This window comes from Somniosus microcephalus, chromosome 5, assembly GCF_052327205.1.
Source record: "Somniosus microcephalus isolate GS21.2 chromosome 5, FLI_Smic_1.0, whole genome shotgun sequence".
In the NCBI taxonomy this organism is placed as follows: domain Eukaryota; kingdom Metazoa; phylum Chordata; class Chondrichthyes; order Squaliformes; family Somniosidae; genus Somniosus; species Somniosus microcephalus.
The window spans coordinates 22,657,498-22,683,917 of record NC_140991.1 but is presented as its reverse complement, the minus strand read 5'-3'; the positions used below and the strand labels follow the sequence as shown (position 1 = coordinate 22,683,917).

Sequence of the window (26,420 nt, the reverse complement as noted above, 5' to 3'; positions counted from 1 at the left end):
GGCACTATTTTGAAGAAGAGCAGGGGAGTTCTCCCCAGTGTCCTGGCCAATATTTATCCCTCAATCAACATCACTAAAAAACATTATCACGTTGCTGTTTGTGGGAGCTTGCTGTGCACAAATTGGCTGCTGTGTTTCCCACATTACAACAGCGGCTACACTTCAAAAAGTATTTCATTGGCTGTAAAGCGCTTTGAGATGTCCGCTGGTCGTGAAAGGCGCTATAGAAATGCAAGTCTTTCTTTCTTTACCCAGAGAAGTGGTGAGAATGTGGAACTCGCTACCACAGGGAGTGGTTGAGGCGAATAGTATAGATGCGTTTAAGGGGAGGCTAGATAAGCATATATGGGAGAAGGGAATAGAAGGTTATGCTGATAGATTTGGATGAGGAAAGACGGGAGGAGGCTCGAGTGGAGCATGAACACCGGCACGGATTACCTGTTTCTGTGCCATATATCCTATGTAAGATAATCTGTTTTAGTGATATTGGTTGAGGGATAAATATTGGCCATTACATCTGGGCGCACTCACCTGCTCTTCTAGTAATGCTGTGGGATCTTTTAGGTCCACCAGAAATGGCACACGGGCGTTGGTTTACCGTCTCATCCGAAAGACGGCACCTCTGACTGTGCAGCACTCCCTGGGCACGGCACTGGACTGACCGCCTAGATTTTTGTGCTGAAGTCCCACTCCAGAGACTTTGAGCGTAAATGTGGACTGACACTCCAGTGCAGTACTGAGTTGCCATATTATCGTAGTGATGCACTCTGCAATTGAAATGCAGTAATGTCTCCTGATATGAATATGTCACTGTTGGAAAATGATTTTCAATGTTTGTCTAGACTGTGGAGAAAGCTGGACTAAAAACTTTAAAAGGGCGAAGCAGAGCCGCCCCTCCGAAAGGCTTCGGTTCTGACCAAATGGGTAGAGCGCACAGGGCGAGGAGTGTTTCGAGGAGAGTATTCTTAACGATTGTCACACACAATGCTCCCGTTAAGCTGCGCAGTGGTCTGGAGGTCTCGCGCAGGTCGCCGGCTTTTAAATGGAAAAACCGCGCAAGCGTGGAAATTATAACGTGCCTGAATGTGCCGCGCAGTCTGTAAAAGGGGCCATGCATCCAAAAATATTAGAGGGAACATTGGTCGCATAATAATGACATGTTTTCAACAACCTGCATGTGTAACTTGATGGTTCTTGTTCTGATGAGAATATCGATAGAAAGTCACTGTCCAGGATTAGCTCAGTGGTTGCACTCTCTCCTCCGTGTCCCACTCCAGAGACTTGAGCGCATAATCCAGGCCGACATCCCCAGTGAAGTACTGAGGGAGTGCTGCACTGTCGGAGGTGCCGTCTTTCGGATGAGACGTTAAACCGAGGCCTCACCTGCCCCCTATGGTGGGTCTAAAAGATCCCCTGGCACTATTTTGAAGTGTAAGAAATCACACAACACCAGGTTATAGTCCAACAGCTTTATTTGAAATCACAAGCTTTCGGAGCGCTGCTCCTTCTTCAGGTGAAGTGGAGAAATGCATAAAGACACAGCTTATATAGTCAGAGAATCATGTCAGATGTTTACAGGTAACCTTTCCAACTGCCATTTATCACACCTCGGCAGAGAGATAATCACAGCAGTCAAAGGTGTGAATGGTGCCCAAACAGGTCAGTCAGGGAAACATTACATCAAAGAACAATGAGGTGGGGTCACAAGGGGTCAAATATTGCAGATGCTGGGGTCTGTATGAAAAACAAAAAAAGACAAAAAACATTTTTTTTTTTTGGCTGGAAATCACAGCAGGTCCGGCCGCATCTGTGTCGAGAGAACAAGCCAATGTCGACTCGAGTCTGGATGACCCTGCATCAGGTGGGGTTACATGTAGCGTGACATGAACCCAAGATCTCGGTTAAGGCCGTCCTCATGGGTGCGGAACTTGGCTATCAGTTTCTGCTCGACGATTTTGCGTTGTCATGTGTCTCGAAGGCCACCTTGGAGAATGCTTACCCGAAGATCGGAGGCTGAATGTCCTTGACTGCTGAAGTGTTCCCCGACTGGGAGGGAACACTCCTGCCTGGTGATTGTTGCGCGGTGTCCGTTCATCCGTTGTCGCAGTGTCTGCATGGTCTCGCCGATGTACCATGCTCCGGGGCATCCTTTCCTGCAACGTATGAGGTAGACAACGTTGGCCGAGTCACATGAGTATGTACCATGTACCTGGTGGGTGGTGTCCTCACGTGTGATGATGGTATCTGTGTTGATGATCTGGCATGTCTTGCAGAGGTTGCTGTGGCAGGGTTGTGTGGTGTCGTGGTCGCTGTTCTCCTGAAAGCTGGGTAATTTGCTGCGAACGATGGTCTGTTTGAGGTTAGGCGGCTGTTTGAAAGCGAGTAGTGGAGGCGTGGGGATGGCCTTAGCGAGGTGTTCGTCGTCATCGATGACATGTTGAAGGCTGCGAAGAACATGGCGTAGTTTCTCCGCCCCGGGGAAGTACTGGACGACGAAGGGTACTCTGTTGGTTGTGTCCCGTGTTTGTCTTCTGAGGAGGTCTATGCGATTTTTTGCTGTGGCCCGTCGGAACTGTCGATCGACGAGTCGAGCGTCATATCCCGTTCTTACAAGGGCGTCTTTCAGTGTCTGTAGGTGTCCATCGCGTTCCTCCTCGTCTGAGCAGATCCTGTGTATTCGCAGGGCTTGTCCATAGGGGATGGCTTCTTTAACGTGGTTAGGGTGGAAGCTGGAGAAGTGAAGCATCGTGAGGTTGTCCGTGGGCTTGCGGTAGAGTGAAGTGCTGAGGTGTCCGTCTTTGATGGAGATTCGTGTGTCCAGGAATGAGACTGATTCTGAGGAGTAGTCCATGGTGAGTTTGATGGTGGGATGGAACTTGTTGATGTTATCGTGTAGTCTTTTCAGTGATTCTTCGCCGTGGGTCCATAGGAAGAAAATGTCGTCGATGTATCTGGTGTATAGCGTTGGTTGGAGATCCTGTGCAGCGAAGAAGTCTTGCTCGAACTTGTGCATGAAGATGTTTGCGTATTGGGGTGCGAATTTGGTCCCCATGGCTGTTCCGTGTGTTTGGGTAAAGAACTGGTTGTCGAAGGTGAAGACATTGTGGTCAAGGATGAAGCGGATGAGTTGTAGGATGGCATCTGGAGATTGGCTGTTGTTGGTGTTGAGTACTGAGGCTGTCGCAGCGATGCCGTCATCGTGGGGGATACTGGTGTAGAGTGCCGAGACGTCCATCGTGGCGAGGAGTGTTCCTGGTTCAACTGGTCCGTGGGTGCTGAGCTTCTGTAAGAAGGCCTTCGAGACACACGACAACGCAAAATCGTCGAGCAGAAACTGATAGCCAAGTTCCGCACCCATGAGGACGGCCTTAACCGAGATCTTGGGTTCATGTCATGCTACATGTAACCCCACCTGATGCAGGGTCATCCAGACTCGAGTCGACATTGGCTTGTTCTCTCTACACAGATGCGGCCGGACCTGCTGTGATTTCCAGCCAAAAAAAATGTTTTTTGTCTTTTTTTGTTTTTCATACAGACCCCAGCATCTGCAATATTTGACCCCTTGTGACCCCACCTCATTGTTCTTTGATGTAATGTTTCCCTGACTGACCTGTTTGGACACCATTCACACCTTTGACTGCTGTGATTATCTCTCTGCCGAGGTGTGATAAATGGCAGTTGGAAAGGTTACCTGTAAACATCTGACATGATTCTCTGACTATATAAGCTGTGTCTTTATGCATTTCTCCACTTCACCTGAAGAAGGAGCAGCGCTCCGAAAGCTTGTGATTTCAAATAAAGCTGTTGGACTATAACCTGGTGTTGTGTGATTTCTTACATTTGTCCACCCCAGTCCAACTCCGGCATCTCCACACCATGACTATTTTGAAGAGGAGCAGGAGAGCTCTCGCTGGTCTCCTTGGACAATATTTCTCCCTCAACCAATATCACAAACATGACCTGGTCATTTGTTTCATTGCTGTTTGTGGGAGCTTGCTGTGTGCAACTTGGCTGCTCCGTTTCCTACAATACAGGAAACTTTCGATTTACCGGCACCTAAAAATAACCGGAAATCTCCGGTTAACCGGCAAAATTCAGGAGTAGGTTCAGGTAAGTTTTACTACATATTGTACTTGCCTTCCTCGATCTGTTGCTGTGCAAGGGTGTGGCTGCAGCTGTTGCTGAGCTACAGAGACGCTTGGAACTTGTGGCCATTGTTCTGAACCTGTTGCTAAGCAACAGGGTTTGTTGCTTTATACGGAGCTCTCAGCTCTCCGTATCTTTTACTATAGCTTTCGGTTATCTGGAATTTTTGATGAACTGGCACCACGTCGGTCCCGTCGGTGCCGGATTAAAAAGAAGTTTCCTGTACAACAGTGACTGCACTTCAAAAATACTTCATTGGTTGTAAAGCGCTTTTGGGGCGTCCTGAGGTTGTGAAAGGCAGTTAAGGCAAAACGTTAAATATATTTCTGTAAGGTGATTTGATGAATTTAGAAAATCCCATGGTGGGGCCTTGGTCCATGCTTTCCCATGTACTGATAGCTCTGTTACCCCTTGCCGTATTTGTTCTTTTAAGCTGCGAATTAGAGGCAGTCTGGGATTTTGTGGTGTGACCGTGCGAAACAGGAATGCTGTCCACAGTACACTAGTTATGTTAATGAAGTGGTGGGTTTACACAGAAGGGAAGCTATCAACAGTCGTGCAATATACCTACTGTCAGCTCATTGTAAAGCATCTGGGACATAACACTTTGTGCATCTCATAAGCTACTGTCTGGTTTCTACTTGCTTAAAAATATATGGTATCTACTGTATGTCCCTTTATTGATTTAAATTTACAGTGGTAGTGTGTAGGAGTGTAATTAAAGTGTTGTGTTATATACCTGATTTATTTTTAATTGAATGACTAGCTATTACTAAGATATAGCGTGGAGTGTAAGCTTGCTTCAGTTGGTAGCATTCTTGCCTTGGGTCAGAAGGTTGAGAGTCGAGTCCCACAGCAGACATGAATGCATAATTTAGGCTGACATTCTCGTGCACTGCTGATGAAGAAAAGCTAAATAATCAGAATTCCCTATTTTTGGGGTCAGATGATAACATCGGAATTGCTAGATTTAAAGAAAAAGGCCAGGGTCTATTGAGTTCACAGTCTACCATCCTGGTAGTCACATGATACAATGATAATGCAGTGGTTGACTGACTCTCCCTCCCTCTCCCCCCCTCTCTCTCTAGACTGAGAGACTGTTACTGTTCCATAGATTGACCACTCGCTCACTGAAATAATGGTTCCACAGATTAGTTTTGAATTTACTCCCCCTTGGGATGCACGTCATGTCCTCTGATGGATTAACTGAGGTTCTGGTTTTATGTTCAAGTTGAAATGTAAAGACAGCTAAACTTAAATTTTTCTGGCATCATGAAATTTGTGCAATGGTTGCAGCACTAGTAATTGTTTGTTTAGGCCTCCTCTACATGCCATCTCTGAAAATTGCAGATGTGCAGAAAGTGTGGGTCCCCTTGGCAGCATGGAGATGGAGGAGGAGGAAGAAACACTTTTTAATGGGCCTTTGTAAAGGGCACTTATTATGTCCGTGTATAATTGAGACACGGACAGCAGGAGTTGATCATAACAAGTCTTTACTGAATGGAGACAATTGGGAAACTGAAACTACAGAGGGCTGCTAGCGCCTTTTATACAGGGGTGGTCACTGCCGGTACTGCAGTCTGAGACCAGTTATTCCCTTAAAGGTACATACACAACAATTCCTCCCCTTTTAGATAAACAGTACATAACATTCATTTAACAACTAAATGATAACTAATTACAATCACAATTACGGTTGCTAGATACATTGGTTGAGGTTAAGCAATTATAAGTTCAAAAGTAAAAAGTCACACAACACCAGGTTATAGTCCAACAGCTTTATTTGAAATCACAAGCTTTCGGAGCGCTGCTCCTTCTTCACCTGAAGAAGGAGCAGCGCTCCGAAAGCTTGTGATTTCAAATAAAGCTGTTGGACTATAACCTGGTGTTGTGTGACTTTTTACATTTGTCCACCCCAGTCCAACTCCGGCATCTCCACACCACAATTATAAGTTCAGTCTTTGAGGAGGCTTCCTGATTCTGTCTGGATAACGCCTCTTTGGGGTATCAGGTTCTTCTGGCAAGGTTGAGTCGGGATCAATGTCGTTTGGTTCATCTGCTTCCAATATCACCGATTCTGCGGTAGATGCAATTGGTACGTCGGTTTCATCGCCAGGTGTATCAGAGCGTGGTGTGGAGTTGATGTTTTCCAGTGACTCTAGAATCTGGTCAGCATGGCGTCTTACAATGTTCTCTCCAACGTCCACAGTATACATGAGAGGTCCTTGCCGTGTACAAATCGTTCCTGGCTGCCATTTCTCTGTGCAGTAGTTCCGGGCCAACACTGGTTGACCTATCTTAAAACTCCTGGTCGGTCTTTCATTCATATTCTGAAACTGCCTGTTCTCCACATCTCTTCTGATGTTCGGCTTAACCAGATCCAAGCGGCATCGTAGTCTTCGATTGAAGAACATCATGGCTGGAGTTTGGTTGGTAACCGCATGTGTCGCATTCCGGTAGGCAAACAAGAAGTTGTCCACCTTGTGTTGTAGGGGTATATCTTCATTACACATTGCCTTGATAGCCCTCTTGAATGTTTGAACAAACCTCTCGGCCAATCCATTAGTGGCTGGATGATATGGGGCGGATGTGTAATGCTTAACACCATTGTTCTTTAAGAACCTCCGGAACTCTTCAGACACAAACTGTGGTCCATTGTCAGAGCAAATCTGTTCAGGCAGCCCATTCCTGGCGAATATAGTTCGTAAGACTGTGATAGTTTTTTCTGTGGTGGTTGAGGACATTTTTATTACCTCTGGCCACTTTGTGCATCCACCGCAATTAAAAACATCGAGTCCATGAAGGGACCAGCAAAATCAATGTGCACCCTTTGCCATGGAAATGAGGGCCACTCCCATGGATGTAGAGGAGCTTGTGGGGCGTTTTGGATCTTCTGGCATCCTGTACAGCTCTTGGTCATCTCTTCGATTTCTCTATCGATTCCCGGCCACCACACAAACGCTCTGGCTAAGTTCTTCATTTTTACCCCACCCAGATGACCCTCATGAAGCTCATTGAGCACTCTATCCGTCAACTTAGGTGGAATTACTACTCTGGATCCACACATCAAGGTTCCTCTGCACACTGACAGCTGTTCTCTTCTCGGCGAAAATGCTGGCAGCAGTGGTTCGCCATGTGCTGGCCATCCCTTCACCGTTAAATCATAGACCCGGGATAGTGTCGGGTCATTCCGTGTTTCCTTTTCTATGCTTGCATTCGTCTGATATACCTATCAATTCATCCAATGAAAAGCGACGAGTTAAGAAAGTAACTATAGGTTTTTATTGGCTAAATAACAGAGCCCACCCTCGTGGGTGATCGGATACAACAAGGAGGAATGCCAGCCAGTCGACTACCTTTATACCTGGGCAGGTAGGTGGAGTCATGGGCGGAGTCAGCAGTGGTCAGCCCAGGTATAGCAGCGTGACAAGAGGCGACCTCGTATAGTGATACAACAGTGTGAACAGTGATAACCATAGAGTAACGATATAACAGTGATAACTATAGTGTAACGATAGTGAACGATAAAAGTGGTTTACCACATCGTCACAGGGAGACATTCGACTATGGTCGAGTGGAATATCTCCATTGGATCCACTGCAAGTTCTTCTTCCACCGTTGGCAACGGTAGGCGCGACAATCCATCAGCATTCCCATGCTGTTTAGTTCCTTTGTACTCGATGTCATATTGGTGTGCCCCTAGGAAAAGGGACCACCTCTGTAGCCGTTGTGCTGTCATTATCGGTACGCCCTTCTGAGGGTTGAAAATGGAGACAAGAGGTTGATGATCAGTTAGTAGAGTAAATTTTTGACCGTGCAGGTAGTGATTGAACTTCTTCACCCCCCACACTAGGCTGAGGGCCTCTCGGTCAATCTGGGCGTAGTTACGCTCGGCCGAAGTTAACGAACGTGACGCAAAAGCTATCGGCCTCTCTAACCCATCAAGGAATTTATGTGACAGTACCGCCCCAATGCCGTAGGGAGATGCATCACACGCCAGTCTTATCGGTAGTGATGGGTTGTAGTGAGCCAATACTTCTCTTGGTGATTAGGTCCTTACTCTTCTGAAAGGCCCACTTACAGTCATTGCTCCATTGCCATGCTACTCCCGTTCGTAGTGGGGCGTTCGGTGGGTGCAGAATTGTGGACAAATTCGGTAAGAACTTATGGTAGTAATTCACCAATCCGAGGAATGACCTCAGTTGCGACACATTTTCAGGTGCTGGGGCCTTAACAACCGCTTCAATTTTGTCAGGGGACTTATGTAACCCCTCTTCATCAATCACGTGGCCACAATACGATATCTGTTTCTTAAAAAACTCGCACTTGGGGCGGTTGGCTCGTAGCCCATGTTCATGTAGTCTAGTGAGCACCTGTTCTAGGTTGTTAAGGTGTTCACTGTCATCTTCACCTGTCACTAGGATGTCGTCCAAGTAACACTGAGTCCCCGGAATCCCTTGCAGGACTTGTTCCATCGCTCTTTGCCATATCGCCGGAGCTGATGCTACTCCGAATACCAGTCGATGATACTGGTAAAGACCTTTGTGAGTGTTTATCGTGAGATACTTCCTAGAGGATTCTTCAACCTCCATCTGCAAATATGCTTGTGCTAGGTCAATTTTTGTAAAACGCTTCCCTCCAGATAGCGAGGCAAAGATATCTTCTATCCTTGGAAGAGGATATTGTACTGTGTGCAGGACTGGGTTCACCGTCACCTTTGAAGTCCCCACAGATACGAACCTTCCTTGGCTCCTCAGACTTATTGTTTAACGTTTTCTTCATGACAGGAACGATGGGTGTCGCCTTCACGCTCCAGTCTACCATAGATAACACGCCTGCATTCTCCAGATTCTCCAGCTCTGCCTCGACGGCTGGGCGAATTGCATATGGTACCGGTCTTGCTTTGAAAAACTTGGGAATTGCATTCTCCTCTATTTTTATCGAGGCGGTTACGCCTTTAAGAGTGCCCAGTTCTTGTTGAAATACCTCTTTGGCGTCAGCTAAGATTGTTGACAATTGTCCAGGAGTGACGTCGTCATCCTTTTTACCAGCCACGGTCAGTGCCTGAATGGAGTGCCAGTCTAAACTTATCTTTCTGATCCATTCACGTCCCAATAACGGTGGTCCACCATCTTGCAGAATGTAGAGATACAATTTCCGTATTTTCTTGCCGTTGTATTCGACAGGCACCCTTATTTTTCCTCTGGGGTATACTTTTTGCCCCGTATACGTCCTCAAGACAATGGATGTCTCAAGGGTATGTGTGAGAATAGCCGCTCGTAGTCTCATCGATTCATGACGGTTAGAGCTGATCCTGTATCCAATTCCATTTTGACTTGGGACCCTGCTATCGTGAGGGTGACCCAAATGGTTCGGTGATCCTCTTTTGCGATTACGTTGTGAAGTTTGAGACAGCTTAGTCTCTTGTTCCCGGATTCAGTATCGCTCATCTGATCTTCGGAACTACTGTCCGTCATCTTTTGTACTTTCCTGTACGGTTCCTTAGTAGCCTTTTTGTTGTCGTTGGTCTTCTTCCCAGACCTGCAAACTCGTGCAATGTGTCCCATCTTTCCGCATTGCCTGCATATTTTGTCCTTGGACCAGCAGTCCTTCTGGTCATGGGTTGTTCTGCCGCAGCGATAACATTTTGCAAATCCCCGTGTCAGTTTGTGGGTGCCGTATTCCCGTGGCTTTTGTTGTATTTCCGCAGCTCCCCTGGCTGCTGCTTCGTACGATACTGCCACGCTGAAAGCCTTATCTAGCGTCAGCTCTTTCTCTGAGAGTAACCTCTTCTGGGTTCCTTCACTCAGGAGTCCACAGACAAATTTGTCCCGTAGGTTATCGGCCAGTCCTGCTCCGAACTGGCAGTGCTTTGATAGCTTGCATAGTTCCGTAAGGTACTCAGCATTGCTCTCATCTTTATGCTGAGTTCTCCTGTGGAATTTAAATCTTTCTGCTATCAGCAGCGGTGCAGGTGTAGGATAGCAACAATTTCGTTAAAACTCTTCGCCTTCGGTTTGGCTGGAGCAATCAGGTCCTGCAATAGGCCGTACGCTCTTGTGCCCATTAAGTTTAGCAGTACCGATGCCTTTTTCTCATCGGCTATTTCGTTTGCCTCGCAATATACCTCGACTCTTTCCACATACGTGGTCCAGTCCTCTATTGCATTATCAAAGGCAGTGATACAGCCAGTCTTCGGCATCTTGGAAATCTAAAATGGCGCCTCCCGCGCTTTGCCGCCTTCCCCGATTTAACAAAATGGCGCTTCCCACACTTTGCCTTCTTCCCTGCTGGATTAAGATGGCACCTCCCGCGCTTTGCCTTCTTCCTCGCTGTTGCTAGCGCTGCTTTCCGCAGTTTCCGTTGCAACCTGCAGCTCCTCGCGGCTTCCTGCGCGTTTTATATATATTTCCTTTGTTATTTTATTATTTTCCCGTCGTGGAACAACCCTGTGGGACTCTTGCCTCCCTCTTCTCTGGTCTGTACGCAGCCCGGCTTCGTAGCACCGGCCGCGCCCTGTGTGCTCCACCCTCTCTCTCTCTCTCTCTCTCTCCTCTTCCCGACAACGCTGCTCGGCCCCTTTGCAAGCCACCCGCTCGAGTTCTAGACCGCCGCAGCCCAGGAAGGATCAGTTTATTACCTGCCACCAGCCCGATTAGCTGAAGCACCGTCGACAGGAACCAAGCCCCGCTCTCGACAGCCTCTCCTGCAATCTTCAACTCCGCTGACTCAGGGGCGGATGCCCACGGTTGACGCCCGTTTCTACTGCTTTCTTCCTTCTGGCCTTGGCCTTTGCTCACTTCGCTTCAGGAATGGATCCCAGGAGGTGGTGCAGACTGTAGGTAAGTTCGTATCTGCTCGTCGCCAATATTATGTCCGTGTATAATTGAGACACGGACAGCAGGAGTTGATCATAACGAGTCTTTACTGAATGGAGACAATTGGAAAACTGAAACTACAGAGGGCTGCTAGCGCCTTTTATACAGGGGTGGTCACTGCCGGTACTGCAGTCTGAGACCAGTTATTCCCTTAAAGGTACATACACAACAGCACTGACGAAACAAAATAGTGGAGAATGGGTCACCGAGATCTTGGCTTTGATTTTAACCCACAACCCCCCACCCCAATAGTTAGGCAAGGGTCGGGCGAGGTGTTAAAAACTTGAAAATCAAAATCCCGCCTCCAACTGGTTGCCATAATATTAACAGCTGCGATTCAAGCCATCGACGAGACTCCTGCTAAAGACAGACTGGGCCCTACTGAAAGTGTAAAAGTCGCGGTCTGATGACATTGTCAGCGCCACAACGTAATATTAATGTCAAGTTGGGGTGGGGGAGGTGGTGTCTCATGCTGTCTGATGCCCAACTGCAAAACTATGGCGGGAGGAGAGTCCTTGAGCCTCCCCAGGCCCGGCCTCCCCCATCCAACCCCCCCCGACCCCAAGGGAAACTCCCTCCTCCGAATGCTGATCTCGAAGGAACCCCCCCCCCCCCCACCAATCTTGAGGGAAATCCCCCTTCCCCATCCCGAGGGAACCACACCTCCTCCCGATTGCGATCTCGAGGGAAATCCCCCTCCCCGATCTTGAGTGAACCCCACCCCCTTCCCCTTCCCCCTCCCCCCGATCGCCCTGGAACCCTTCCCACATGTCCTCGACTGCAGTCTCCTGCCGCTAAATTCCAGCTCCCGCCTGCCCGCCAGGTAGTGAACCTGCCCGAGTGTCAGGAGGGACTCTAGGAACAGTTATGTAAATAAGCTCCTGCCATTAAGATCGGATGGGCCTCCACATTTCCTGAACTGTCCGAGTGCGCCGCCTGTTGTTCCAGCCCTCTATTTCCGCCCCCCCCCCCCCCCCCCAGTAAAAATCGATGCCCATGACTTCATTTGAACAGCATTGTTTATAATTGGCTTTTATATGAAATGAGTTTGGGCTGTCTCAATCTGGTTCCGAGTGGGCACTGATTGGCAACCCCACTCGGGCCAGAGTTGCTGAAATGGGGGCGGGGGAGGGGGGTCACACTGTTGGAGTAGGGGGTTGGCACTGAGGCATATTGTTGGGACAGAGTACTGTGTAGCCGGCTGCACTGTACATTACTTGGCAGTGCTTGACGCTGATGCTTGGTACCTGAAATGGGAAGAGTTCTGTTCCCCAGTGCAAGCATTCTTCATCTTCGAATTACATCGAATTTTACAGCATGGAAACAGGTGAAAATAATGTCAAAGCAGGTATTCTGCAGAGAACTTGATCTGTTCTTTTGTTGCCTTTAACAAGCGGTTTTTAAAATGTGAAATCAGAATTAATGGACAACAGGGAGAGACAGATCAGTGTAATATTTGGGATTTGAATTAATAATTCACTAGAATTGGCTTCCACTTTATGAGCAGTGGTTGTTTTGGCATTGCAGAGCAAGTTGGACAAATGTTCTGACATTTTGGAAAATACTGCAGGGCTTGATGGTGACCTCATTTGTATCTGCACAGGGGCAAATATCAAAAGCTTATACCCTCCAAAATCAATAAATTGTCAATGTCTCCGTTTTACTGGCAGAGTAAGGATCTTACTAATTCCTCTAATGCAAAAGCAAAATACTGCGGATGCTGGAAATCCGAATTAAAAACAGTAAATGCTGGAAATACTCGGCACGGCAGGCCAGGCAGCATCTGTAGCGAGAGAAACAGAGTTAACGTTTAGGGTCATCGACCTGAAACGTTAACTCTGTTTCTCTCTCTACAGATGCTGCCTGGCCTGCTGAGTGCCTCCTTGAAAAAGTGCAACGTCCCCACCGACACCTGGGAATCCCTGGCCCAAGACACACAAAGTGGAGGAGAAGCATCCGGGAAGGGGGCCGAACACCTCGTGTCTCTTCACCGGGAGCAAGCGGAAGCCAAGCGGAAGGAGCGCACGTCAACCCAAGCACCCCACCCACCCGCCCCTTCAACCACCGTCTGCCCCACCTGTGACAGAGACTGTAGGTCCCGCATTGGACTCATCAGTCACCTGAGAACTCATCTTTAATGTGGAAGCAAGTTATCCTCAGTTCCGAGGGACTGCCTAAATAAGTAAGTTGTGAACTTGAGATACTGGCCAGCATTCTCGTCGTCCTTGCAGATCTGATTTTATGATTAATTCCAGCTGCATGAAAGGTTCTTTTTATAGTCCACTTTGAGTTCAATGATCCTATTGTTCTTGCTGAACTGTGTACAATATTTCAGTGAGGGACAAACCACTGAGCAAGATGCATTTTGTTGTAAGTTGGGAATCGCTAGGAAATGTTGCAAATGGAACCGATTTATAAAAAAAAAAAAAATTCTCCCCATCAGCAACCTTTTTAAAATTGGTTTTAAAGAATTAAACATCCTCTTTAAAAATGTATATCTTTCTGTTTACTCTCAAAATTGTTGATTTAAGCAGGCTCCCCAAAGGATCACGGAGTGTGGGACCTGAATTAATAGCAGTTGCCGGCGTCTTTAGCCCTGGGTGGTTCAGAATGGAAGTGTGTGCTAATCTTTTGCCTTTACGATCCAAATGGCGTAAAGTCCAGAGTCTGCCTCGTTAGCTGGGCAGTAGTTGGCGTGCTGCAGTTGTATTCGGCACCCTCGGACCCAGGGTAGGAACAGTCATCAGTGGCTCCAACTCCTGATCACCGTGTGTTCGCAGGTCGGGTGGGGATGGGGTCAGGTCAGCTATGACGGTCAGATAGCTGCTGTCACTCACCCCCGAGGCTTGCACATGAAGAATGGACAAGTATGCGAAGAATGGGCACGAGCGAGTTATCGGGAGGGCTGTCGGAATCATATCGCAGCAACTTCTGGAGGGTAGAGCGAAAAAGTCAATAAAAAATTCTTGGGTGCGGTGACTCCCTAAGAAACCGGTTTACCTGGTAAAGTTATCAGTACTCGCTGTTTAAAGGGAACTGAGAAATAGGCAGGGACAAAAAACAAAATAGATGCAAAAGATCATCACTGTTTTGACAACAATTTGCTTTTAAAAGGCAGGCAGTTGAGTACAGTGTCTACGATAGCAAAATACTGCGGATGCTGGAAATCCGAAATAACAACACAAAATGCTGGAAAAACTCAGCTGGCCAGGGCAGCATCCGTGGAGAGAGAAACAGATTCGACGTTTCGGGTCGAAGACCCTTCGCCAGAACTGGGGGGAAAAAAAGCAGGAAAAGGAACGGATTTTAAAGCAAGTGGGGGCTGGGAAAAGGGGGAGGGGATGAAAGAACAAAAGGGAAGGTCCGAGATAGGATAGAAAGCAGGAGAGATTGAGAGACATTAAGAGATATTCAAGGAATAAAGGATGGCTCTGGATGAAGTGTGAATGGCCCTGGCAGAATGAAGGACAGTACAGTGCATGTGTTCTTGTGAAGCCAGACCTTTAGATAACCTTGGCCGAACAGGCATTTTTCTCGGCTTTAAGTAGGATTTAGAGTCGCATTAAGTAACCACCTGTTACAATGGCCACAGGTTAAAGGTCTGTAAGTTATGCTGATCTCATTGGGTAATGATCTCATTTTACTTATTTAAATTATTTCTAAAAATGGCAGAGGCAGAAAATGTGTTAATTTTTTTTTTTACAGTCTTTGTCTGAATCTGAACTTTTAATTCATAGTGTGTGGCCAGACTCGCAGTTTTAACTAGGCTTATTTAGCATAATGGTACTAATGTGCTATACGGAGAAAATTGGGTTTGGCTAATAAGCTTCTTTCCTGATGCTCGAAAGGCTCTTTTACTTTGTAGTTCAGATTTTCAGAGGACGGCGCTACGGCCGCCTCCTGGTGTCACGCTGGCCCCATTTGTATTCTCTCCTGGTGCTCCTTCAGACACCAGGCAGATGTAAATTTGGCAATAGTTTTCAAGATTGTCAAAACCAGCACCAGTGGTCGACTGAACAAGCCAAGTCGCCACTTTTATATTTCCTTGTGCAGCCAACAACAACAACTTGTATTTATATAGCACCTTTTAACATAGTAAAACTTCCCAAGGAGAACTTTTATAAAGCAAAAGAGCCTTTAATTTATCAGCTTATAAAGTCCTATCATCCCAAGTGACAGAGCTGTAACTGCCTGTAATTTGCCCTCATGTAAAATTAGCACGCAATCTGTTTGGGAGGAAAGAATCTATAACTGTGATAGTGGATGGTCTTCACAGTTAAAGCTGATACAGTACAGGAAAGTTATGTGTCCATCTTTATTCTTTACTGGAATACTAGTGTCGACAATGTCGGCTCCATAGGAATTTGTCATTAATCTCTTTTTTTCCCCCATCTCCATTCTTATCTATCTAATCGTAGCCAGAGAATCACCTGCAATGGCTTCTCTTCCCGCTCCCGCATTGTTATCTCTGGTGTCCCCCAAGGATCTATCCTTGGCCCCCTTCTATTTCCCATCTACATGCTGCGTCTTGGCGACATCATCCGAAAACGCAGCATCAGTTTCCACATGTACGCTGACGACACCCAGCTCTACCTCAGCAGCACTTCTCTCGACCATTCCACGGTCTCTAAATCGTCAGACTGCTTGTCCAACATCCAGTTCTGTATCCTCAGAAATTTTCTCCAATTAAATATTGGGAAGACCGAAGCCATTGTTTTCGGTCCCCGCCACTGACTCCATCCCTCTCCCTAACATCTGCCTGAGGCTGAACCACACTGTTCGCAACCTTGGTGTCATATTTGACCCTGAAAGGAGCTTCTGACCTCATATCCACGGCATAACTAAGACCACCTATTTCCACCTCCGTAACATCGCCCGTCTCTGCCCTTGCCTCAGCTCATCCGCTGCTGAAACCCTCATCCATGCCTTTGTTACCGCTAGACTTGACTATTCCAACGCACACCTGGCTGGCTGGCCTCCCTCCCACATTCTATCCTATGTAAACTTTAGGTGATCCAAAACTCGGCTGCCCGTGTCCTTACTCGCACCAAGTCCCGTTCACCCATCATTCCTGTGCTCGCTGATCTACCTTGGTTCCTGGTTTGTAAAGCAAAAGCCATATTTCAGAAAAATACACCATCCTATGAACAGATTTCTGATATTAAAACATGACATACTGGGTTTAAAAAGCCTCAACGGCACAAGCTGTCGATACAGGCTTCTGAGATAAGATGAAGTGTTAACACAAAAGTTGTAAACACCACACAAGCTTTTGAAATGGGAATTGATTGTTAATACTGAGACAAAGGCCCGATTGAAGAAGCAAAGGCTTGCTTCCAAGGAGTCTGCAGTTTGGAACCAACACAATAGCAATGCCCAAGTAAAGTGTTAAAAACTAACGCTTCGACCAGAAACACAGAACATTAAACAACCATGTGCCTTTGATAAAAGTAACATCAAATGAGAAACGGGAAACACAATTATATATACAACCAATTGAAGTAGCTAAGAAATGCAACAAACACCCTAGTTGAAGTGTTTTTGATTTACATATTGTAAAAGGTACAAAACAGAAGACTTTGGAAAATATGACTTCAATAGATGACACCAAGCAATCACATGGTTTTTGTATTGGAAATGAAACAGTTAGGAGACACAATGTCTGATTATAACCAGTTAAGCCAATATTAAGAATTGAATTGAAGACCTTCGTAAGAATGGCATCAAAGAGATAAATCTGTAATAACCATTTTTAATAAGTTTTTGAAACACCTACTCAGCAGACAGAATTCTGAAAGTTAACAGCTGAAATGACAGTAAGATTAGCAAGAATTCAACAGAAGATGACTAGAGATAATTAGCTTACATCAGCAGAAAACTTCAAAGAATAAACCACTAAACGAGTATAAAAATAGAGCTTTCAAATAGAAAGTCAGAAGTCGCTGGAAGGGGCAAGCGATTCTCAACTTCAGAGACCGGCTCTAAGGCCTAGAAATTCAGTTGTTTGCGCCAGCCGCTAGCGCCTTAGGAGGAGGAGAAGTGGGGTGCTAAGCGGCTAGCGCCCGGGCGCAGCGCGATCTGCGCCTCTTGCGAACTTCAGTTAAGATTTAGCGGCGGCGCAAAACCTTTGCGCGCGCTCAGCTGCGCGCGCAGATCCTGACGTCATTTCATGGTGCAACGCCCTTTGTGCGCCCCAAACCGGAAATTCAGTGGCGCCGGCCTATTGTGCGCCTGGCGCCCCTAGCGACTGGTAGAGGGGAACGGTTCCCAGTCGCTGCGGGGGGTGCTAATTAAAGGGCACTCCTCCTGCAGTATAAATGGCAGCCATTTTGCACCACTCCTTCTTTGTGAGAGACGGATCTTTGGAGAGAGACAAAGGTAGAGAGCTTTCTGGTTTGGCTCAACACTCGTACAGGTACTTGTGGCTTCAGGCCACAGCTTTGCACTTGTCTTTAACTTCAGAGTCATAGCATTGATTGGAAACATATAATGGGGGCTGCAATGGGTGGAAACGTTGGGCTTCTCCATTGCATTCAAAGGGCTCAGAGACGCCGTGAGAGAGTGCCAGTCATGGCCAGACGGAGAAGGGGCAACAGGCGTCGGCAAAAGAGGCCTTACCCACCAAGGGTATACTGCCAGCAGTTCTCATATCTGAACATGTCTGAGGAGCAGTGTGTTTGGAGGCTGCGATTCAGAAGGGCGGTGGTCACTGAGATCTGCCACCTGCTTCGCGGAGATCTGCAGCCACAGCTGAGGAGCAGGACATCTCTGTCGGTGGCAGTGAAGGGGACGGTGACTCTCAACTTTTATGCCACCGGCTCCTTCCAATCCGCTACTGGGGACATTTCCAACATCTCCCAGTTTGCGGTACATTGCTGCATCCGCCAGGTGACCAATGCCCTTTTCAGAAGGAGACGTCAGTTCATCTCCTTCCCCATGACCGTTGACAAGCAGCAACAGCGTGCAATGGGCTTTGCAGCATTAGCGGGCTTCCCCATGGTGCAGGGCGCCATTGACTGCACGCATGTGGCTTTGCGGGCACCTCTAGAGAATGCCGAGGATTACCGCAACCGGAAGGGCTACCATTCGCTCAACGTGCAGTTGGTGTGTGACCACAGGCAGCTCATCCTAGCTGTCAATGCCCGCTTTCCAGGCAGCAGCCACGATGCCTTCATCCTGCGCCAGACTTCTGTGGCAGACATGTTCGAGGCCCAGCCTCACCCACGAGGATGGCTTCTCGGGGACAAAGGCTATCCTTTGTGCACCTGGCTGATGACCCCGCTCCGTGTGCCCAGCACCCCTGCTGAAGAGCGATACAATGACAGCCATCAAGCAACCAGGAACATCATTGAGCAAACAATCGGCGTGCTGAAGCAATGGTTCCGCTGTCTGGATCGTTCCGGGGGAGCCCTACGGTACTTGCCTGAGTGAGTCTCCCATTTCGTTGTCATGTGCTGCATGCTGCACAACCTGGCTATCTGCAGGACTCAGCCACTGCCAGCAGACATTGGAGGACCACAGGAGGAGGAGGACCAGCACAGGAGGGAGGCAGAAAGTGCAAGGGCCGCCCGTCGGCGGCTTATTGCAAGTTGGTTCTAGGCCCCCTCTCAGGGAATGGCTTGTGCCAATGGCAGAAGATGAATGTAGCCGCTCCACAAGCCCTCAGCCGAGCAGGGCAACCAGGACTTCCAAAAGAAAGCATGGACAGTGCGATTTAAGAATTTTTTTTACTATGATACCTCTGTGCCCTTCCCACATGACAAACTGACAAACTAATGGAGAGAACCCACCCCCCCCCCCCCCCCCCCCAAAAACACACATACACCAGCCTCGGCCTTTAAATATGAAACAAACTCGGCTTTTATAAGTAAAAACAAAACATTTGGTCACACCTTCTACTTTTTCCCCTGCGAGGGTGATCCGTTTCGCTTCCGTGACTGGCCCCTACCCGCCCTGCAGCTCCTCCGTAATGGGACCCCAGTGGCTGCAGCAAGGCTGGGGGAAGGCTGCTGAGGGTCAGATGGTGAGACGGCAGATGCCCTTGGGGGTCGGCCTGGACCAGCTCTGGGCCTGGAGGGGCCGGCTGCTGACTGCTCCAACTCTGCTTGGGCGGCAGCAGTCTGTCCAACAGCTGGTGGCAGCTGCAATGGAGGAGTGACAGTGTTGGCTGCAGGAATGCTGCCAACCTGACCGATCACAGGCACTCCCTGGTCGGCTGATACATTGGAACGCGCACGGGCCAGCACTGCAGCATGCGCAGCAAGCTGCTGAGGCACAGACTGCTGGGCTGCTGCGGCACAGCGAGTGCCCCGGCGATGCCTGGCCGATCCAGCGAGTGTGGCAGCAGTTAGTGCCCGTGTGGCCCTGGTCTGTGTCTGTATGACAGCAGCCAGTGAATGCACGGCACGACTGAGCACTTGGCTAGAAGCCGCCTGTGAAGCAGCGAAGTCCTGCTGACTCCTAGCCTGTGCTGCCGCGATGTCCTGCAGACTCCTGGCCTGTGCTGCACTGAATTGTTGCAGACTCCTGGCCTGTGCTGCCCCGAATTCCTGCACACTCCTTGCCGGTGACTCTATGGAGTCAGGCATCCTTGCCACTGCAGCCATGAGCTCAGTGTGCCTGCGCTCAGCCTGGGCGCCCATTTCCGCTAGGAGCCGCACCTCCTCTGCGCTCACCGTAGCAGGACTGGAGGCCGCACTCACCCTCCGGGGAGAAGGCCGCCGAGCTTCCCCACCCCTCCCGTGTTGCTGCATCCCGCTGGTCCCCGGAGCTTCACTATCCTCCGACCCTTCCCCCCCCCCCCCCCCCCCCGCTCCCCTCCAGGGAAGACATGTCACCATCATGGCCATGGGCTGCCTCGGCTGAGGGTGTCCCTGATGGGCTGGCTTCCTCTTCCTCCTCCTCTATGTCTGACTCGGACATAGTGCCAGCTTGAGGGGCCGCCTCCTCACCTGGCGAGTCACCATCTGAAAGCAGGGAGGCACAAGAGTTGCTTTAGAGTGAGGACAGGGCAGCAGCGAGGGAGGCATGAGTGCTGCTGTGCACTGCATTGGTTCGATAGTGGCAAAGGATGCTGGTGTGAGGTGCAAGTGGAAAGGGAGAGGTCAAAAAGGTGATGACCTTTCCATTGGTGCCCAGAACAGGGTCAGCATCTCCAGTGGCGACGGGGCCACTCAGCCGGCCTGCCATGATCCGCTCCACTCGCTGCTCGAGGTCGCTCAGCTGTTTCAGGTCAGGACGGCCTCCCCCGGTCTGTCGCTGCTGTCTTCTGTTATGTGCCAGCTTGGCCTGCAAGAGAAAGGACCGCCTCTAAGTAGTGTCAAGCCCTGATCTTGCCCGCACTGCCTCCCATGTTCGATTAGCCCTGACAGTGTCAAGCCCTGATCTTGCCCGCATTGCCTCCCATGGTCGAATAGCCCTGACAGTGTCTGAAGTCCTGATTGCGCAAGTGCTTTTCATGACAGTCCCATAGCTGCTGGATGAGGGCTGGCCATTAGGGCTTTCAGACCTGTTTGGCCATAAAGTGAGGTGCACATGCAGGGATGAGGAGGATACTGGAAAGGGTACTCACCCTGACAACCCGAGTGAGGTCGTTGAATTTTTTCCGGCACTGGGTTGGTGTCCTGCCAACCACGCTGTTGGACGTAACCCGGTTTGCCACATCCCTCCATGCTTTCCGATATTCGGCGGGCAGCGGCCTCCTGCCACCCTCGGAAGAGGATATGGCGCCTGCGGTCCACTGCGCCAACCAGCAGCCTCAGGTCACCCTCACCGAAGCGCTGCGCTCTCTCCCTGGCCTTCTCCATTCTCCTGGGCGTGGAGCTGTTCCAGAAGCAGTGTTCAGGCCTTGCCTTAGGGCTGCAGTGTGCAGGGCGTGGCAGCCAAGCAATTCCACCCTCCCCCTTTAAGTGCTGACCGGTGCCTGACTGTCTGCCCTCAATGAGCAACTCGCCGCACCTGCGCTGCGCCCGCCTTCGGTGTTTGCGCCCCGGATCGCCGGCTTAGCGCCTAATGATAGTCGTGCATCGCCTGCTTTAGCGCAGCAGCAACCTCTTGGGGCGATGCAACTGAATATCGGCGAAGGTGGCGCTAAGTTGCGCTGGGCGCAAAAGTTAGCGAACGCCATGCTGTAGCGCCCCAAACGTGGCTATACTGAATTTCTAGGCCTAAGTTTTTAACTCTGAGTCTCAGGGATCAAGAGGTACTCTTATTTGATTTTGGTGGATATTCTGGATTAGAAATAATAAGAAATGTAAAAATGTACGAAGTTAAGATTTGAGAATAAGGATCTCTGAGAATAAGAAATGTAAGCTATTTGTATTTTGAACTGTTAAAGTCGCGATTGACTCACCAGCTGTTAAACTGTATGTCGGCTCTTAAATAAATATATATTTTTAGAATTGTCTCATAGTATTTCTGTATCAAATTTGCGAACTCAATTTTTGTACACTCTTTTTGTGAGGAGTTGCAGAATTCTGGGGGGGTTTTCCGGACCCTCATAATATCCGAAAGGTTACAGTCTAGTTAAACTTATTAAAAGTGCTATCTAGAAGACGGTAACATCATCAAGTCGTTCCTTTCCTTTAGAGAGAGATAGCCTGGACCTTTAGACCCAATTAAGCGTCTTATAGAATTCGGCTATCTCTAACTTTAGTTGAAGGTGAACGTCTGGGGAATACGCCTGATCTGGGGTAGCCCGAAAAGGGCTAGGACTAGTAATTATCCCTTCAGGTTAAGCAGCGCCTCGATTTCGGAATTCTCATCCTTGTTTTCAAATCCCTCCATGGCCTCGCCCCTCCCTATCTCTGTAATCTCCTTCAGCCCCACAACCCCCCCGAGATATCTGCATTTCTCTAATTCTGCCCTCTTGAGCATCCCTAATTTTAATCGCTCAACTATCGGTGGCCGTACCTTCTGTTGCCTGGGCCCTAAGCTCTGGAATTCCCTGCCTAAACCTCTCCGCCTCTCTACCTCTCCTCCTTTAAGACGCTCCTTAAAACCTACCTTTTTGACCAAGCTTTTGGTCACCTGCCCTAATTTCTCCTTATGTGGCTCGGTGTCAAATTTTTTGTCTTTTAATACTCCTGTGCAGCGCCTTGGGACGTTTTACTACGTTGAAGGCGCTATATGAATACAAGTTGCTGTTGTAAGCATAAGTAAAGATCTGCAAATAACACGGCGTTCAACTGCTAGGCTAGCCTCCAACAATGGTTATGTATATAGGACAGAGTATATTTAGTAATGACTGGCACCAATTATACAAGTCACAACTCCAGTCCCACCGGATTGTTACAAAGAGGTCACCTTACCAGCGATGTGCAGCTCCGTCTGCTGTGTTGTATTTTTAAACACTGGCACAAGACAGACTATTCTTTGCTGAAAAATTGCCATGGAATGTTTTGCTGCCTTAAAGGTGCAAGTTGTTGTTGTTGAGACAGTCGCCTGATGTAATTTTTTTTTTGTGCTTGCCATTTTTCACTGCTTTTCCTGCCCAGTAAGTGTCGACTCATGCAGGGGTACTATTGTTCCATGGGCACTGCACACACTCTGGTACCTCATCCATGTGCCTGTTCTTGATGTGTGGGCCTAGACAGTGACTGCAGAGGATTTGGCTTTGGAGCACATCACGGCAGAGCACAGTCCATCACGTGACATCCACACCCCTGCACTTTCCAGTGGAGGGTCACTAGTTAGTAATTGGGAGTGGGACACTGGCTGTTTTGCCCCTCCCTTGTGCAGAACACCATCACCTCCTAGTTGCACACTATCCAGACTTAGAATCACAGAATGATACAGCGCAAAAGGAGGCCATTCGGCCCACCGTACCTGTGCCGGCTCTTTGAAATGCTATCCAATTAGTCCCACTCAAGCATATATTGCCGTTCCTTCATTGTCACTGGGTCAAAACCCTGGAACTCCCTAACAGCACTGTGGGAGCACTTTCACCACACGGACTGCAGCGGTTCAAGAAGGCGGCTCACCACCACCTTCTCAAGGGCAACTAAGGATGGGCAATAAATGCCGGCCTTGCAGGTGACGCCCACATCCCGAGAATAAATGTTTAAAAAAAAAAAAGTGCTGAGGTTAATTGGAGCACCGCGACTGATCTTGGCCCAGAACAGGAATTGGGCCTTAAGGAGGGATATACTTGCATTGGAGGCAGTTCAGAGAAGGTTGTCTAGGTTGATTCCGGAGATGAAGGGGTTGTCTTATGAGGAAAGGCTGATCAGGTTGGGCCTAAACTCATTGGAGTTTAGAAGAATGAGAGGTGATCTTATTGAAACATATAAGATTCTGAGGGGGATTGACAGGGTGGATGCTGAGAGGATGTTTCCCCTCGTGGAGGAATCTAGAACTCGGGGGCATAGTTTCAGAATAAGGGGTCGCCCATTTAAAACGGAGATGAGGAGGAATTTTTTCTCTGAGGGTCATGAATCTTTGGAATTCTTTACCCCAGAGAGCTGTGGAGGCTGGTCATTGAAAATATTCAAGGCTGAGATAGACAGATATTTGAGCTACAGGGGAGTCGGCGGTTATGGGGAGCGGGCAATAAAGTGGAGTTGAGGCCAAGATCAGATCAGCCATGATCTTATTGAATGGCAGAGCAGGCTTGAGGGGCCGAATGGCCTACTCCTGCTCCTATTTCTTATGTAGGCCTGGGTCCTTGTGGTCTGTGTGGCCCGCGTGCACTAATGGAGCCTTTGGAGGGGACTACCCACTGATTTAATTTCTGTTTGTAATTTCAGCGGTAGCCTTCATGAATACCGAAGAAGACCATGTCTATGATCCTGTTTGCCTATGTGGTCCGGGTGAAGGATGGGCTGCCGCTCTCTGCTTCCACAGACTTCGAATACAGCAGGGAGCTGCAAGAATGTAAAAAACACCTGAAGATAGTGTCTAAAATGCTTGGGCAGTTTCCTGGCCGTGGCACTGTGAAGAGCAATCAACTTCACATACAGTGAGTACACCATCGCGCACATCACCGGTGTGAATGCTATACAGGAAACTCTTTGGTATCCGGCACCGACGGGACCAGGATGGTGCCGGTTGATTAAATATTCCGGATAACAGAGGTATATCTACCGAGGCTATTTTTAACAAACAAAAATTAAAAAATCAAGAGATGTGCAGTATAATTGGGTACTCACCTACAGAATGTTGTGTTAAATGGATGGTGGAAGATGCTTGATTAAGTACAGTAATGCCAGTTGAGGGTAATCCATAAACAGTAAAACAAAACTTATAAACGACTGTATACTGTAGTTTTCGGAGTGAGAATTTTGCCGGTTATTAGAGAATTCCGGATATTTAGGTGCTGTTTAAACGAGAGTTTCCTGTAAATTGTTTTTGTGAAAGCTGAATCGCACCAGTTGAGATGACAGCTCTTGAACTCCAGCATTGACTTCCAGTTCCGACAGTCTTTCCGTGATGCAGCTACGCAAGTCAGTGATGGCTGCTATCTAAGCAGAAAATGCTGGAAATTCTCAACGGGACAGGCAGCATCTGTGGAGAGAGAAACCGAGTTAACGTTTCAGGTCTGTGACCTTGGGTCTGGAGCCTTGATGAAGGGTCCCAGACCTGAAACGTTAACTCTGTTTCTCTCTCCACGGATGCTGCCTGACCTGAGTATTTCCAGCATTTTCTGTTTTTATTTCTTAATAGGCACGGGTCCATGCTATAAACCTGCCCACTGTGTAGTGCCAAATCAGGAGGCTGTAAGTTGGGGTAGCGGGTGTGGAACAAAATATATTTGTGGAGTATGGGCTGTTTTTTTAGTTTAATATTAAATTATATTACTCATGCAGCATTGTGTGAGCTATATCAGATCTTGGAGTGGCTAATATTAACTCTGGCTCCCAAAACTGATTGGTTGCCCTAGCGCAGACGTTTCAAAAATTCAAACACTTAAATTTAAAAAAAAGTTTAAAAAAAAAATGTCTCCCACTTTTCAAGGGGATATTTTTGGAGTTGTTTCCTGTAATTTTCCCTTAATTCGCTTGCCCGCCTCCCAGCCAATGCAGATGCTTTCTGTATGTCGTCACCAGGAAGTGTCAGCATCTGCTTTGGATTCGTTCTCCCTGTTTTCCTCCCCCTCCCAGTTTTCCGAGCGCTTTCCCTTCCGGAGATGCTATAGCCTCTGCTCTACTTCTCCCCATGCAATGCCTGTCAGATTGGGGAAGGCGTGGAGCAGAACCTGAACCTGCACTCGTCCTTGGGTCAGCAGCACTGAACTTCAGTGGTTTAAGGCTCGGCACCACTGCTCGGCCCTTGAGGGCGAGATTTTCAGACTGCAAGTAATTGCATTCCTGTGGCCTGGCCGGCGGTGGTGGGGGGGAAGGAGAGAGGGAGCTGGAAAAGTAGAAACTGAGAGAATGAATCGTGAAGCTTGTGAAAGAACAAGAAAAATGAATCGCTTAATTTCTGAGCCCTCCAAATTCCGGAGGCACCGAGAGATTCTGATTTATACAGTCTAAAGCAGCAGCAGCAACAACAACTTGCATTTATATAGCACCTTTTTAATGTGGTAAAAATTTGACACCGAGCCATATAAGGAGAGATTAGGACACGTTGGTCCAAAGGGTTGGTCAAAGAGATGAGTTTAAAGGAGGTGAGAGAGGCAGAGAGGCAGAGAGGCTTAGGGAGGGACTTCCAGAGCTTAGTGTCTAGGCAGCTGGAGCCACGGATGATAATTTTAAAATCGAGGCTAATATTTTCATCTATCTCCCAATGTGAGTGTTTTTACTCCTATTCTTCTACCTTCCCTGTGCCTACAGTTCCCTGACTGAGAACCAGAGTGTGATACATCATTTGGTTTGTACAAGCTGCTGAATTATAAAGTAATGTAAATTTCCCTCACGATGCCTTCAGCAGGAAGCAAATTTGAGCCTTAAGTAATGTTTGAGTAATTATCTCTATGAAAATTTTAAAGCACCCCCATGTAGTGTTATAGGGCTGTTCAATGATTGCATACTGTAACTAGAATTCAAATATATTTGAAATAACAGTCGGCCAGCATTCTGGGTTTGAGTAAATGACTTGGTTTTGTGCAACACTGCCATCTTTGCCCCAGCTCCTTGTAAAACCGTGCTGCAGCTTTCAGAACCGACTGCATTTTCTAATCCCCTGCCTGTTTTTATCTTAATTTTATACACCAAAGGTGATTAAAGCACATGAGGGGCCTAGATAGAGTGGTTAGGAAGGACCTATTTCCCCTAGCAGAGAGGTCAATAACCAGGTGTCATAGATTTAAGGTAGAAGTGATTAGACGGGAGTTGAGAATTTTTTTCACCCACGGGGTGGTGAGGTAGAAACCCTCATCACATTTAAAACGCACTTGGATATGTACTTGAAGTGCTGTAACCTACTAGGCTATGGACCAAGAGCTGGAAAGTGGGA

General features: G+C 48.1%; 1 protein-coding gene across 2 annotated transcripts in view; it reads left to right on the top strand.

Annotated features, from left to right (window-relative positions):
• Positions 1 to 26,420, top strand: part of sec22c (SEC22 homolog C, vesicle trafficking protein) — a 94,414-nt gene that overhangs the window by 1,689 nt on the left and 66,305 nt on the right. For both annotated transcript variants that reach the window (XM_085987422.1, XM_085987421.1), the window contains exon 2: positions 23,771 to 23,982. In XM_085987422.1, the coding sequence (XP_085843548.1) occupies positions 23,801 to 23,982 (182 nt within the window). In that variant the 5' untranslated portion in view covers positions 23,771 to 23,800. The remainder of the gene's footprint in view (positions 1 to 23,770; positions 23,983 to 26,420) is intronic.